Consider the following 14,325-nt stretch of genomic DNA (forward strand, 5'->3'; position numbering starts at 1 on the left):
CGTTTCGGTTCTAGTTACCCTTTCCGTCAGGTTGCGGGCATCTTGTCTCATCAGTTGTATATCTGACCTGATTTCTCCGTTATGCCTTCCATAGATGTGCGTAACGCTGCAATTGCCTGCAAGATTTGAGCGACTCGGGGGTCCAACGCTGGGGGTGGTGGGTCTGCCGCAGGGATTGCTTCCTGCGGTAGTTGCTGCCTCGGGAATGCAGTTGTGAAAGCGTCCATCGTGGCGGCCTTTGATCTGTTCTTAGGAGGCGACATGGCCCCGTTGGAGAGTTCCAGGTGTACAGGGCGGGCTGCAGGCCTTAGCTCTGTAATCCTAATCCCAGTTCCGCTGTCTGCCTTCCAGGTGCGAGGTAAGGGCCCAGTTGTATGTGATAGGGAACCATGTGTTGTGTCAAAACGTTCCTCTTCTTCGGGACTGCTCGTGTTCCTGCCCGCCGGGTATGCGGTGCCCGTTTCCGCTCCTCAGCCGTCAGCAATCCTGGCGCCCCAGTCGACTGACTCCGCTCATCTCCATCGTCTTCGCCTCACAACGCTGAAGGGGTAGGTTTTTCTTCTGTCCGTCTCGTCTTCACTCCAGCTCCTCGGCAGGCCTCCAGGCTTCCCTCGGTGTTGTCTGCCGGCGGGGGTCGCTCTTCCCTCTCAACGTGGGGTCTCAGCCCAGGACTCCGCGGTTCTGCCGTGCGTCTCAATCCGGAGGGCAAACGTTCACAATCTCATCTGCTTCCGCCCAGTCCAGCCCTCACAGTCCTCCGCCAGCCTCCGTGCTGGGAGCCGCCATCTTGGGTGCCGTAGGGGAGCTTTTTCAAACGCTACGTTATCCTCTTTGCCAGCTCAGATTTCCTCTGGGATTTCAGCCGAGTGGAGCAATAAGGTTCCGCTACGTGCCTCTTAATTTTTTGTAGCTGCCATTTCGATTCTGCCGCCGTAGTGTCGGCAGCTTCAGGATCTTGGGCAGGAGCACGGCGGATTCACGGCTTCACACCCTGCGTGCAGACCACACCCTGAGCTCTGCATGTACAAGTGTGGAAAGTGCAGCGGGCAACAGAAATCTAAGCCAACAAGAGTTCAAGCCCTAGCAGACATGGAGGAGCAGGAAGCCAGAGATGCGGTATCAGAGTCTGTGTCGGAAGATGCCATGAAAGAACGAAACTTCAGCCAGATGTTCCTGGGCTTTGAGTGTGTTGGCTGTTGATTAGACCAGGTCTCCTCTGTGTCTGATGCCCAGGTTACCGCCCTTAGCCATTGTGTGTGTGAGTGGGGGACAGGGCGAAGCCAGCATTGTAAGATGCAACGAGAAGCCAGCAGCATACAAAGGCCAGCCAGCTTCTTGGAGTCACGGCCGAGGCCAGGGAAGTCGTGAATGAGACACAGCAATGGGGACAGGGAGATTGTACAATCCAGAATGGCAGATAAGGTAGTAAGTACCGACTCCCAGTACTGCGACAGTTTGAACAGGACCAAAGCATGTGTATGTATGAGGCATTGTCAGTTCTGCATCTGGGACATCTGGGGGAATGGTCCCTCGACATGTAGTGTAATCGGATCGGGGTAAGATGGTACCTATGTAGGACTTTGAGCTGGATCAATTTGAAACGGGAGTTAAAGGACACATTATGTTTGCTTCCGCGTGTGTGCTTCCAGCGTTCGCGGATATTTCCACCTCCAAGTCCTCAGCCCATTTACATTTCAATTTGTCGAAGGGGGGGGGCGTTCTAGTTTGTAACAGGGTGTATAGTTTGGGCACCTTCCCTTTAAAGGAGTTGAAGTTGCATAATTCTGCAACAATTGGGTCGTCAGGGGGTATCGTGGGGAAATCAGGGTATCTGACTTTAAGGACTTTCCAGAGGGCCGAGTATTGGAGCCACGCAGATGGCTTCTGTCTGAGGGTGGCCGGTAGGTCTGGCTATTCGATGAAATTGCCATTTCGAAGGTGTCACTGATCACCTCGAAGCCCAATGCAGCCCACCAGTGTATGAAGGATAACGGTAGGTATGAGACCCCATGGAGGAAGTTCCATAAAGGCAAATCGCCATGGAATGGATGGGGCGTGTCTAATAGTCTCCAGGTTTTAGAGAGGCAAGGGTAGTGCTAACAAAAGGGTCCAGTGACTCCAGCATGACCAGCAGAGGGGCAAGAATTAAGGAGCGGACGTCCCGGTCACTGACCGCCATCCTCTCAAGCTGGACATGAGGAGAGGGATCCTGTGTATCAAACCAGAAGGTGGCAAACTGAGCATGCGCCACCAGCCAGTATTTAAGAAAATCAGGGGCATTGAATCCTCACCCTCCATGGGGGTGGTCAAAGTAGCACGTTTTAATCGAACTGCCCCAGAGTGCCAGAGGAAAGCATTAATGGTACGAGTTAGTGCTCGAAAGAAGCCGTCTCTTGGCCATAGGGGTAGGTTGGTGAATTTATATAACAGCTGTGGGAGTACGACCATCTTTAGGATCCCAATCCGACCGGCCAGGGAAATTGGGCTAAATGGGTGACAATTAACACTGTATATTTTCGTCTCTGGCGGAACTGTAAAACTCCAATATATGATGAGAAAGATAATAAGTGGAATGATGAGGTCATTAAGTATAAGAAAAGGAAGTTAAGGCAAAATCTGAGAAGAATCCGTAATAGTGACATTTTCCCCGGGGTAAAATCTGTCGTTTTAGAAGTGCCAAAAATATGTATAAAAATCTGGTGAAATGTTATAACGTGGCATGCAGTAATAAGGCGTAGCAAGAAATATATTAAATTCTAAAAGATGGAAACACAAAGAAACTGTGGGAAAAGTGCAGGTCCAGGAAATACAGGTTAATGTCATTAATGAAGATAAATGTTGTAAATTCAATGAGCAGTAATTTAGATCTGAATATTTTCCTCCTCCCTCAACTGTTATGATTTGAGCAAGCTGGCAGCGGCATTCCAGAGTCGACTTTGAGATTCTTACCTCTAGACTGGCTCAAGTGACTCGGGTATCTTAGGTATCACTGAGGTGGTTCTCATCCTTCCTATCCAATAAGATTCAATTGATCAAAATGGGAATTTATTACACGGATCCCTTACCAGTTCTGTGTGGTGTACCACAGGGGTCCTCCCTCTGCCCCCTAATGTTTGATGTTTACATCAGGTCATTATTGAACATTTTCACTGAGTTTAATCTTAGCTACCTTTCTTACACCGATGACACATAAATCTATGTTCAGCTTAAGAATCTCCCGAAGTCATCGGTCGGGTGTTAACCTGGATGCAAAGAGTAAAGATTTCAGTTCTCAAAAACAAGCTCCCATTAATCACTCAGAAACGGAGGTGATCATTAGTGTCCATTTTTATTATGAGAGCATAATCAAGGTTATTCATGGGCTCAATCATTCAAAAGTCCAGGTCCGGACGGGGTCTCTAACACGGTCATAAAAGCAAATCCGGCAATATGGGCTGATATTATGTGCCACTTGTTTGATATGATCAATAAGATGGAGGTTATACTTGTGGGCTGGGGTATGGCACAATTACAGCCGGTCTATAAGGGAAAGAGGCCAGAATGTGAAAATGATTGCATTTTGTGATTGTTAGACTGTATGAGTAAAATGTATGCTGGAATTATATTGCGTGGGTTGAATGCGTGGGTCCAGATTAACCAGATGCTAAGACAATTAAGACCAGGTTAAGGAAGAGCTTATCAACGGTTATTAATACCGTTGTTCTCAACAAACTAATTCAGCAGGCAATATATACCCTATATGCTTTATATGTTGACTTCTCATTGGCTTTCGATTCTATTGACAGATTTCATATGTGGACAAATCTAGCAGCGTGGGGTGCCCAAGAGGGTCTGTTGTATCCCTACAAACTCCCCCATTGTGACAATAAAGCTAGAATAAGACTCAATGGAGCAAAAGACCTCTCAAAATCACCTGTGATGATTAGTAGGGGGGTCAAACAGGGGTGCGTGCTGGCCCCTTTACTTTTTTATCTTTACATATGAGATATAGGTGATGCACTAATGAAGGTGAGATCATTCCGGCCTAGGCTGGGCCATTCAAAAATTGGATGGCTGGCCTACGCAGATGCTATTGTAGTGTTGGACAGGGTGTGCAGTGAAAAAGTCAAAAACATTATGTCGAAAGTCATAATGTCGAAAAAAAAAATCAAAATTTATTTTTTCAAATGTTTTTTTATTTTATTTATGTTTTTTTTGGGGCCCGCAACTAAGAAAAAGGGCTAAAACAAAAAAAATCAAAAAAAGGGGGTGTGGGGGACCCCCCATTTCGACCAAAAATTAAACAAAAAAAGACATTCGAAATTTTTTTTTTTTTACTTTTTTTTTCAACATTATGACTTTCGACATAATGTAATTCGGTAATATCACTATAAACCATTGGACAGCACTTACATGGGCATCAGTAAGAGCGCGCTGGCGATCCTGGTCTATGTAAAAAGCAATGCCATGCAGGTGAATATGCATAAAACGAAGTTTGTGTTTTTGGTAAGACTTATAGGATTGAGATTGTGATTTATACCTCAGAGGGAGCGATCCAAAGAGTCAGTAGTTATGTATATTTAGGTTGTGAGATGGAGGAAAGAAAAGGTGAAAGAGATCTATTATGTAAAATGTTTAACCAGTGTTCTGCTGGGTATAGTCTAGCAGGGATCATAACTGTTTATTAACAGAAGTTAGTGGCAAGTATTCTATATGCCTTAGAGGACTCCTATATTGACCTAGATGAATGGACAAAAAAGCTGGATGTCACATACGGCACAAACTCCTTGGTCTTACTAATGGTACCCCTGTTGAGGCGATACGGATCGATTAAGGTCTTATGTCTCTAGCAGTCCAGGTAAAGATAAGGAGAGGTCATTTATACATATACATTATGACAGCAGTAGAAAATTCACTATTATCTATAGTTAAAGAGGGCCTTCAGGCCAGCCCCTGTCATGAGCTGAGAAAATGTAAGATTTGAGACAATCGCTTTTTTTGAGCAAATTGCTTGGACTTCGAAGTGGGAAGAGGGAGCAGAGGTCATAGTGAAATCACTTAAAAAATGTGCCGAAAGTTGAATGAACAATAATGATCATGTTGCTAAATTTAAATCATTGAGCACGTTCGCTAGGATGTTCTTCCCTTTTACTAAACCACAACAGCATATTTACATATTCCCGTCACCAAAACATAGAGGGTATTTATGTTAATAAGATTTAACAATGTTCTGGTGAATGGGGGTGCCTGGTTGGGCATTCCTAAGGAGAAACGCACATATTAATTATGCTGTGCCCCGGAATTGCTGGAGACAGCGCTGCATGTCCTGACCTCATGTCCTACGCTACAGATTACGTATGTGCTGTACTATGGCCACACATTTTAAGGACCTGTGTGAGATTCAGAGCAACGTCTACTGGTTGCGATGTGTGTCGGGCTCTAGCTTATTTATGACACTGGCCATAGCTAGAGTTTGGACGGTTGGGAAGTTGGCTAGTTTATGAAGCGTTCATTCTGAAGGCTGCCGTATTGTAGAAATTATAGGGGTTCTTAGGCTATGATTGGAATGAGGTTTGGCTTTCAGTCCTTTTTTTGCTGTTTTATATAGCTGAGAGATCACAGTAGAGGAAGATGATCACTTTAACTCAGTGGAAGAAGGATATTGGGAAATATGCTATTTTGATGGGTTTTGTTAATAATATTTATGATGTGTTACTGTGGATGTTTTATAATTAAATGTGTTTAAAGTTGTATCACATTAATAATCATTTTTAAAAAATTGAAATCATACTTAATGCTTGACTTAGACCTATTATCATGATTGCGATTAACTTGTAAGATTAATTTTGTACTAAAATAAAGTGTTTTACCACACAACATAATATAGGAATTTATTAAGATCAACATTATCGAACATATCATAAAAAGTAAAATTCCAAGTGTGTGGATATGCAGTGTGCTTCCCAGAATAAACGGAATCACTGTGAATATTGAACTCTAAGAGGGCCATTTACCTATGTATGAACTGAGGGTGGAGCGTTTCAAACACCCTAGGTGGCGGACTGCATGAAAACATACCAACTGTACTAGTCCATTGACTTGTATTTCCTGGGAATGGTCAACCTTAATCATGGTGACCGACTGTGGGGCTCGACAATCTCTTTGAGGTGAGTGTGAACTGTGGGAGGAGCTATTCAATAACTCGAGGTGGGTAACTACATCAAACAGACTAGCAGTGCCAAAGTGGCATGCACATGTGTGCAAATTACACCACTGTCACACCAACACTGCTGAAACGGGAGCGGATGTTGGAGCAGGAGTTATAGTCTCCACAGCAGCCAACAACCAGAATACGGAAGCCTTGCTGAAAGAAGATCTGATTGTAAGCACAAAGAAACTTGTGATGTATAAACAGGAGTGCTGTTGTATTCTGTCAACTATTTAGTATGGACCTGCAGCTGTGGGTCTGGGAAGCCATGGGCAAAGCACACTCTGAATATTTAGAAACAGGTTCCATCATGTTGTCCATGGCATTCCCACGGATGCTCTGGAATACTTCTGCTTTTATTGTCTCTGACTAGTTCTTTAATCGCTGTATGCATAAATGTGTGCATGCGTGTCAGTGCATGTACCATGACTTCCACCACAACAATAAAGTCTCAAACACTAATGTCCATGTGGCTTGAAAAATGCTGCTCTCGTCCACTCGATGATGGATTACAATGATGGATTACAAGTGGCGGTAGGTGGTCTTAATCCCCGTTAATTGGAATCCATAGAACTCCATGTGTGATTTTTGGCGGAATTTGGCGGAAAGATGCCAGATTTACCTTCAGCTCATAGCTGGAGGTGTATCCTCCAATTTACTGCCAAAGTTATATTTGGGGCAGTGTGGTAATGCGGCGATATGCAGTAATAGCATCACATTTTACCTGCACTACCCAACTTGTACTGAGGCCCAAAGTCTCTAAACTTGCAAGACATTCTTCTCTGTATTCATACCAGGTATCTGGATTTCGGGCAAACTTCGGGACCAGATGCTTGATGAGGGCTCAAAGGATCCATTGCAGGTCCGAACGGGAGCTCCTTCACCACTGGTTCCTCTCTTGCCTAAAAGGAATAGAAGACTTTATACTTGTCAAAAGAATGCTAGAAATGTTATACACATCTTTTGCAAGCAGCAATTACAAGATATGGCCACAAGAAAGATGGCATATGCAGCTGGAGCCACTGAATATAATCTCCCCCGGTCACCAAAGAATTATAGGACTTTTCGACAGAAGCAATAAATAGTAGGTCCTACCACAAAATGTTACAGACAATGGCCCTGATTCATGGAATTATTTGCGTGTAAAACAGGGCTTTGCATGCCATTCTGCTTGCAAATACCTCTTTGATGAATGGCGATTTTGCAGCCAGAATGGCACGCAAATTCCTGTTTTACACGCCAATAATTCCATGAATCAGGGCCAATGAATCCACTGTCTTGCCTAAAAATAATTCTAAGCTTTCTTATTCTCAAAAGGAATTTGAAGACTTTTTATCTGCAACTTCACAACCAACCACTAATGGGCCTCATTACGAGTTGGGCGGTATTCCAGTGGTAAATCTGCATTATAATGGGGAGATTATGTGTTGGTTCACAACAGAACATCATCCGCATACCGCAAAATGAGGTGCCTGTTGCCATCTACTAAAATGCCTACATCCAGGTATTCTTGCCTCAGATACGCTGCAATTGGTTCCAGCGGCAATATATATATCATTGGCGATAATGGGCACCCTTGTCGAGTACCCCTCTGTATGTCCAAGAGCCCGGAAATACACCTCCTCGATTTCAATCTCGCTACTGGATTTGTGTAAAGCAGCTTGACCCATCTTAAAAATGAGCCCCAAAACCCAAATCTCTTTAGAAGCATGTGTATCCATTCCCAGTACACTGAGTCAAAGGCTTTTATAGCATCTACCGAAACCACCAGCAGATTTTCTGAGTGCCCATTTGTACGGTCTATCACATGCTGTAGTCTATGTAGATTTAGTTTGTTTGTTTGTTTGTTTGTTTGTTTATTTATTTATATTGCGCACCAGACCCTTAGGTTACCGGGCGCAGCAACAAGTATATGCGAAGCTTACAATGTTACAATGTTATATAAATGAATTTACAATATTACACCATATTGCACAAATTACAAGAATGTACAGATAAAGATTTGCCGTATTTACATGAATGTACAGTTAGCAACATACAGGATTTGCGGTAATAAGCATAAAGGTTGATGTCACGTCAGGGTGCATTGGGTCGGACTACACTTGTGAGTGTTCGGGTGTTAAGTCGTTGTTGGCGATAATGTGTTTGATAAGGTTCCTTCTGAAATGGGGGAAGGGTTGGTCAGCTCTTAGGTTAGGTGGCAGGGCGTTCCACAGGTTAGCAGCTTTCACAGGGAAGCAGGCGCCACCAATTTTGGCGAGTCTGAATCTAGGTACTGCCAAACAATTGGAATTGGCGACTCTCATGGGTCTATTAGAAGTTTTTCTTTTTATTTTGTCCATTAAGTAGCTGGGAGCTGCATTATTTAAGGCCTTATGGGTTAATGAGATCATTTTTAGCTGGATTTTATTCTCCGTAGAGAGCCATTTATGTTGCCGCCTAGTCGAGGAGATATGCTCCCTCTTTTTTATTCCTAATGCAGCTCTGAGAGCATTATTTTGTAGAATTTGAAGTCTTAGGGTAGTGGCTTTATTGGCGCTACTGTATAGGGCATTACAGTAGTCTAGTCGGGAAAGAATTAAGGCTCTAGCCAGGATTAGGCAGCTGGTATTGGACAGGAAGGGCTTGCCTGCTCTGATCAATTTACAAGTGTAGGCAGTAGTGGAGGCTAGGGAGTTTACCTGTTTAGTGAAGGACAGGGTAGAGTCGAGATAGAAACCAAGTGTTTTTACTTCCCTCGAGACTTTAATGGCATTTCCGTCTATGCTGAAGGCTGAGTAATCCGGGCCCAATTTGTTAATATTAGCTTGTGTGCCCAGAATGATCAACTCTGTCTTATCATCATTCAGGCAAAGACCGTGTGTGGCCATCCATGCCTGAATGATGAGATACACTCTATTCACCAACTCCCCATCCCTGCTGTGATCCCCAGAAAGTGGGAAGAGAATCTGTGTATCATCTGCATAGTTAGTGTAGGTGATACCGAGATTGTCCAGATCGTCGAACAGAGGTTTGGTGAATATATTGTAGAGGGTCGGAGAGACGCAGGATCCCTGAGGGACTCCACAAGTAATAGGTATAGGGTCAGCTGCTGCCGAAGGGGAAAAGACTCTCATAGTTCTCTCACTTAGAAAGGATTCTATCCAACTGATGGCTTGGGTGGAGAAGTGAGCGGCAACGTCCAGGTGTTTGCAGAGGACTTTGTGGTCCACAAGATCAAACGCAGCTGAGAGATCTAGTAGGAGGAGGAGGGCTGTCTTGCCCTGATCTCTCAGTTCGTCTATTTGGGCCTTTAAGTCAATCAGGGCTGTTTCCGTTCCGTGTAGTGGGCGGAAGCCAGATTGTCTAGTTCCTAGTAGTTTGTGCAGTTCAAGGTAGTTTTGAATCTGTATATAGGCCACTTTGTCCAGGATCTTTAGTGACATACAGCTACCCCGGATAAACCTGTCTGATCTGGGTGTTTGACAGTAGATATCACCCCTCGTAGCCGGTGGGCCAGTACTGTTGTGAGGATTTTAGCATCATAGTTCAATAAGGCCAGTGGTCGGTATGGCTCAAATCTTTCAGGAGGCTTCCCTGGCTTTAGTATCAGCGTCACCAATGTCTCCCGCATGCTCAGCAGGAGCACCTCCTTTTCATAAGCCTCTTCATATACCTGCAATAGCGGTTTTGGACAACAACGTGTTATAGGCCTTATACAATTCTGACGGTAATCGGCCCCCCCATTCCCTCCCTGAAGCTAGCGCTGTAATCGCCTTCTGTATTTCTTCTACTGTAATAGCTTGATCTAATTGCCTTGCCTGTTCTTCCGACATGAGCGGAAGGTGTATCTGCTCAAGAGCTGTGTCCATCTCTCCCAGGGGTATAGCTCTCACATGGCTATATAGTTGCATATAAAATTCCCTGAAAATATCATTGATGGCCATCTGTGACTTCCACAGAGCTCCAGTCTCACCCCGGAGCAGTGTAGTCTCTACCTTAGGTTTCTCACGCTTGTACAGCCAGGCCAGCATTCTCTCAGATTTGTCACCCTCGTTATGCGTTTGTGCAAGCTTTGCCTCATAGTCGAACTTCACCAACCTGCCCCAGACCTGTTTGCATTGCACATGCACCTCAACAATTTGCCTCTCCAGGCTACCAACCCCGGGTGCCCTAGATTCTAATCTCACAACCTCATCTTCCAGTGCTTCCAAATCCCTCCTCAGTTGTCTACGGAACCCGCCCGCCTTAGCCATTGTCTCACCTCTCACCACTACCTTCAGTGCTTCCCACACACCACCACAGCTATTTACACTCCCAACATTCACTTCTAGGTACTGGGCAATGCTGTAGACAGGCCACAAAAGTGATATCTTCCAGCGCCATTGCAGGGAAACGCTAGGTTGGAACCGGGGGCTGCGTACCCTCAGTTAGTGCGGCCAGCATGCTCTGCACTAATATAATCCTACATACTTTCCTGGCCTATAAATATGTAGTCAATCCTTGTGTGTATTTTATGTGGGGCTGAAAAACAAAAGAGTAACCCCACTCTTCTGAGTTTATTTCCCGCTAGACATCTACCAATGCTAGTTCCTTTTTGACAGCCTTTAAGGCCACCGTAGCATTTGAGGGCCCTCCACGCAGGGGTGTCAGCCAGTCTAGCAGTGCATCACACACGCAGTTACAATCGCCACTTCATAAAAACATTCTGTCCCTCCTTTGAACAAGTTTACTACTCAGGTTCTTTACATGCATCGGGATCCCAAAATTGGGGAAATATAAATTCACTATGCAGATTTCCCTTTGGCCAATGTGGCCATGTATCATTGCATACCTTCTCTCAGTATCAGTCACCACCTCCACCACTCCACCACTCGCAGCGGGACCCCTGCCTCCACCCATATAAGGACCCCTATTGTATATTATGAATACGTGGAACCGTATCCGACACTGCCCAATCGGGCCACTAGCATCTCCTGACTATCCGGGAGCAAATGAGTTTCCTGGAGGAAGGCCACATATATATAAATAAGACCTCACCCGATTTCTCTTCATATATGACCCAAGCCCTCTGATATTCCATGATAAGATGTTGAATTTAGGCATGATATTGTGTACCCACCCTTTCCCTCTCTTCATCCTGGACTTGTCCTCCAGCCTGTGATTTTAACCATGTCTCCCATTTCCATAGTTCTACTTCCTGTGTTCCTCGCGGCCCCTCTCGGACAAACAACTAACATTGACTGTTTTCTTCATGTCCCACAAGATCCCCACCACCTTCCACATTCCAGACTATCAACCTTCTAACAAACAAAAACACAACAAACCAAACACCCACTCAACCTGCAGGGGTGAATACCGCCCAATGGTGGAATCCCATTCAGGCTGACCCGTACCCCTTGGGCTACTCTTAGCCTATCGGGTATCGGGTCCCAAGCCAGCAACCAGCCGGCCCAAGCAGACTTATATTTAGGGGTTGTCTTGACTCCATATAGTGGCATCTATGCTTGTCCTGTGTTCAGCAATATCGATTGAAACTGTGGTGAGAGTTCACAGTTCCACTATTCTCGTCCATGGTGCATCCACCTATTGCCTGTCTTGTTTTGTATTCTGCATCTTGCTCTAATTTTGTGCCTCACTCCGGGTCCAGTATGTACGCCCCTTATGGCCTCTTGGGTTTGCCCGCTCCACTCAGCATTCCTTCATCCTCTTTGTCCCTCAAGTTGTTATGATGCAACCACATATTTGCTGCTGCCAGTGTTTCCAGAAAATGCGTTTTCTCTGTATAGGATCTTCAGTCGTGCCGGAAACATCAGCATGTATTTAATCCCCATCTTGCGAAGTTGCACCTTCACCGGTATAAAGGAGTTTCTCCTTTGCTGGACCAGCGGGGTATAATCCGGATATAGGGCCACTGTTGCATCTCCCTTTTTGATTGTTCCACCTTCTCTCGAGAAACGCAGCAACACCTCACGATCTCTTAAATTCAATATTCTCCCTATTACTGGCCTAGGTGGGACCCCGGCAGGGGTTTCCATTGGAGAGACCTGTGCGCTCTTTCTACTGCAAAGTCTTGAGATAGCTTATCTGGTCCAATTGCCTGTAGCAGAAGCGTCTCAACATAGTCTGTCGGGTCCCGTCCCTCACTTCCGTCGGGCAGTCCGAGCAGTCTTACATTATTTCTGTGGGATCGTCCTTCCGCCTCTTCAATTCTGTCTTCTAGTGTGGCATTTCTGGCCTCCAGTTTCTGCAATTTCTCTGTGTGGGCTGTTATATTGGGGACTATTTCTTATTGGGTCATCTATGCAGTCCTAATCCTTTCTGCCAGTGAGCAAACATCTTGGCGTAGGAGCTGTACATCTATGCCCATCGATTCAATTTTGTGTTCCAGTGACGTTTTCAGATCCAGGATCAACGCAAATATTTTAGATTCATGCTGCTCTTCTTGCTGCTTTCCCGTTTCTCTGTGCTTTGCTTCTGCCCCGGGCATAATTTCTTTCATCCCTTTCTGTTTGTTCTTCGGGGTGGGGCATCTCCTTTTTCACTGTAGTGTTCCTGTATTCTGGGGGTCTTGCATCCCTCCCTCACTCACTTAGAGTTTGGCAGCCCTCACCCTCCGCCCTGCTTGAGTAAATCCTTGGGGCGCTCTACCAGTGAGCCCACCTACGCTTCAACTTCTATGCTCGCAAGTCTCCATGTAAGACCTTTACGTTTCTAATCTTCTGGTGCTGGGTCCTTGTCTGCACGGGCGGCAGCCTATGTGTGTTGTTTGGAGTGGGTCACATCGGCCTCTCGCCCCTTCCAAACATCCTTCAACAAAGGATGTTGTCTTAATTAGAGTCGGCTGCAGGTGGCCCAGGCAGTGGAACCTCACTGCAACAATCCAGTGGGAGCGCACTACTTTGGTTAGCTATTGTCAGTTATGGGCTTGTCTCCCACTATAATGGCTCCGTTGTACCAGCAGTATATCCGATAGTGTTGGAGGCTCCTCCTCTACTGCTTGCTGGCCTCCTCTTCTGCCGCTCTTCCCTTTAGTGCTTACCGGCGTGTGTTGTACTGTGTACTTACGTTACGGTCGCCTCTTCCTTCAGCCTGCAGCCCAACACCACAGTCACAGCGTCCTGCTCATCCTAGTCGCCAACCCAGACCAGCAATGCCCCGCTGCCTCCTGGGGCCTGATATGATAAATGATATGATATGGCATTTGTAACGCGCCTATACAAAGCCTCAGTAGCTTTGTCTGCACCCAGTGCACTCTTCGGCGCCCGTCTCTCCCTGCTTTTCCAGAGGCAGCTCATCCCTCAATTTAGTACTCTGCACCTTTCCGCTGATTCCAACTCAGCGTGGCATCCCTCCAGGTCCTCCCCGTGCTCCCGGAGTGTCAGCAACTACTCCACTGCACCAGACCATCACTGCAGTGTCATCTTCGGGCTCTGGCTTGCCGCCATCTTGGCTCCTCATCCGCCTCAAGCAGCTTTTTATAATGTGGGCTCCCAAGCTTTGTTTTCGCCTGTAACCTAGTCCGTTTACTGCCTAAGGTGCCCATGTTCGAATCCACATTCAGCGGAGTCGATTCGCAGTTTCTAGGATCAAGTACCTGGATCCCCGCACAACGCGTCTGAACTACAGGGGCCCAGACCACGCCCCCATGGCGGAGTGGGAATATTGGTGGTAATTCCGCTACCGCCAATGTTTTCCCGCTCCGCCATACTTGTAATGAGGCCCATGGTCTGGCCACAAAATACCATATACCAAAGTAACAGACAAAGTTACAGCCACTAAACGTAATCTACTGCCGGACACTGCCTACAAACATTTCATGCTGTTCTCCTAATGGCACGTGTGTTTATGTCTGGCAAGATGGCCTCCTGGATTCTCTCCTGCCAATTTATAGGAACTCGCTCATAAGGACAAAGTAGTCCTGGTTACCAATTCATATGTTGTTGTTCTAAGTCTTCGTTGCTACTGCCTCATTGTCTCCAGTGGCTGCGATCTTGCCCTCTGCCACCTGTCCTTCCTATTGACCTATCCATCTCTTTAGAATTGGAGCGTCTTGTACTTCAGGTCTGTTATCTATTGTACTTTATCTGTGTACAGAGGTTGACGTTTAGAAAAGCAGCCACTATTGTATATTTACTGCTTAAAAATGTACCCAATGT

General features: G+C 45.8%; 1 protein-coding gene across 2 annotated transcripts in view; it reads right to left on the minus strand.

Moving 5' to 3' along the window:
• The window catches only part of CACNG5 (calcium voltage-gated channel auxiliary subunit gamma 5), a 589,250-nt gene that overhangs the window by 88,974 nt on the left and 485,951 nt on the right, over positions 1-14,325 (minus strand). The window contains exon 5 of one of the 2 annotated variants that reach the window (XM_069655046.1): positions 6,982-7,089. The exons of the other annotated variant lie outside the window; for it this stretch is intronic. Within the exon in view, the coding sequence (XP_069511147.1) occupies positions 6,982-7,089 (108 nt within the window). The remainder of the gene's footprint in view (positions 1-6,981; positions 7,090-14,325) is intronic. 2 annotated transcript variants of the gene reach the window in all.

This window comes from Ambystoma mexicanum, chromosome 3q, assembly GCF_040938575.1.
Source record: "Ambystoma mexicanum isolate Mex_15411 chromosome 3q, UKY_AmexF1_1, whole genome shotgun sequence".
NCBI classification, from domain to species: domain Eukaryota; kingdom Metazoa; phylum Chordata; class Amphibia; order Caudata; family Ambystomatidae; genus Ambystoma; species Ambystoma mexicanum.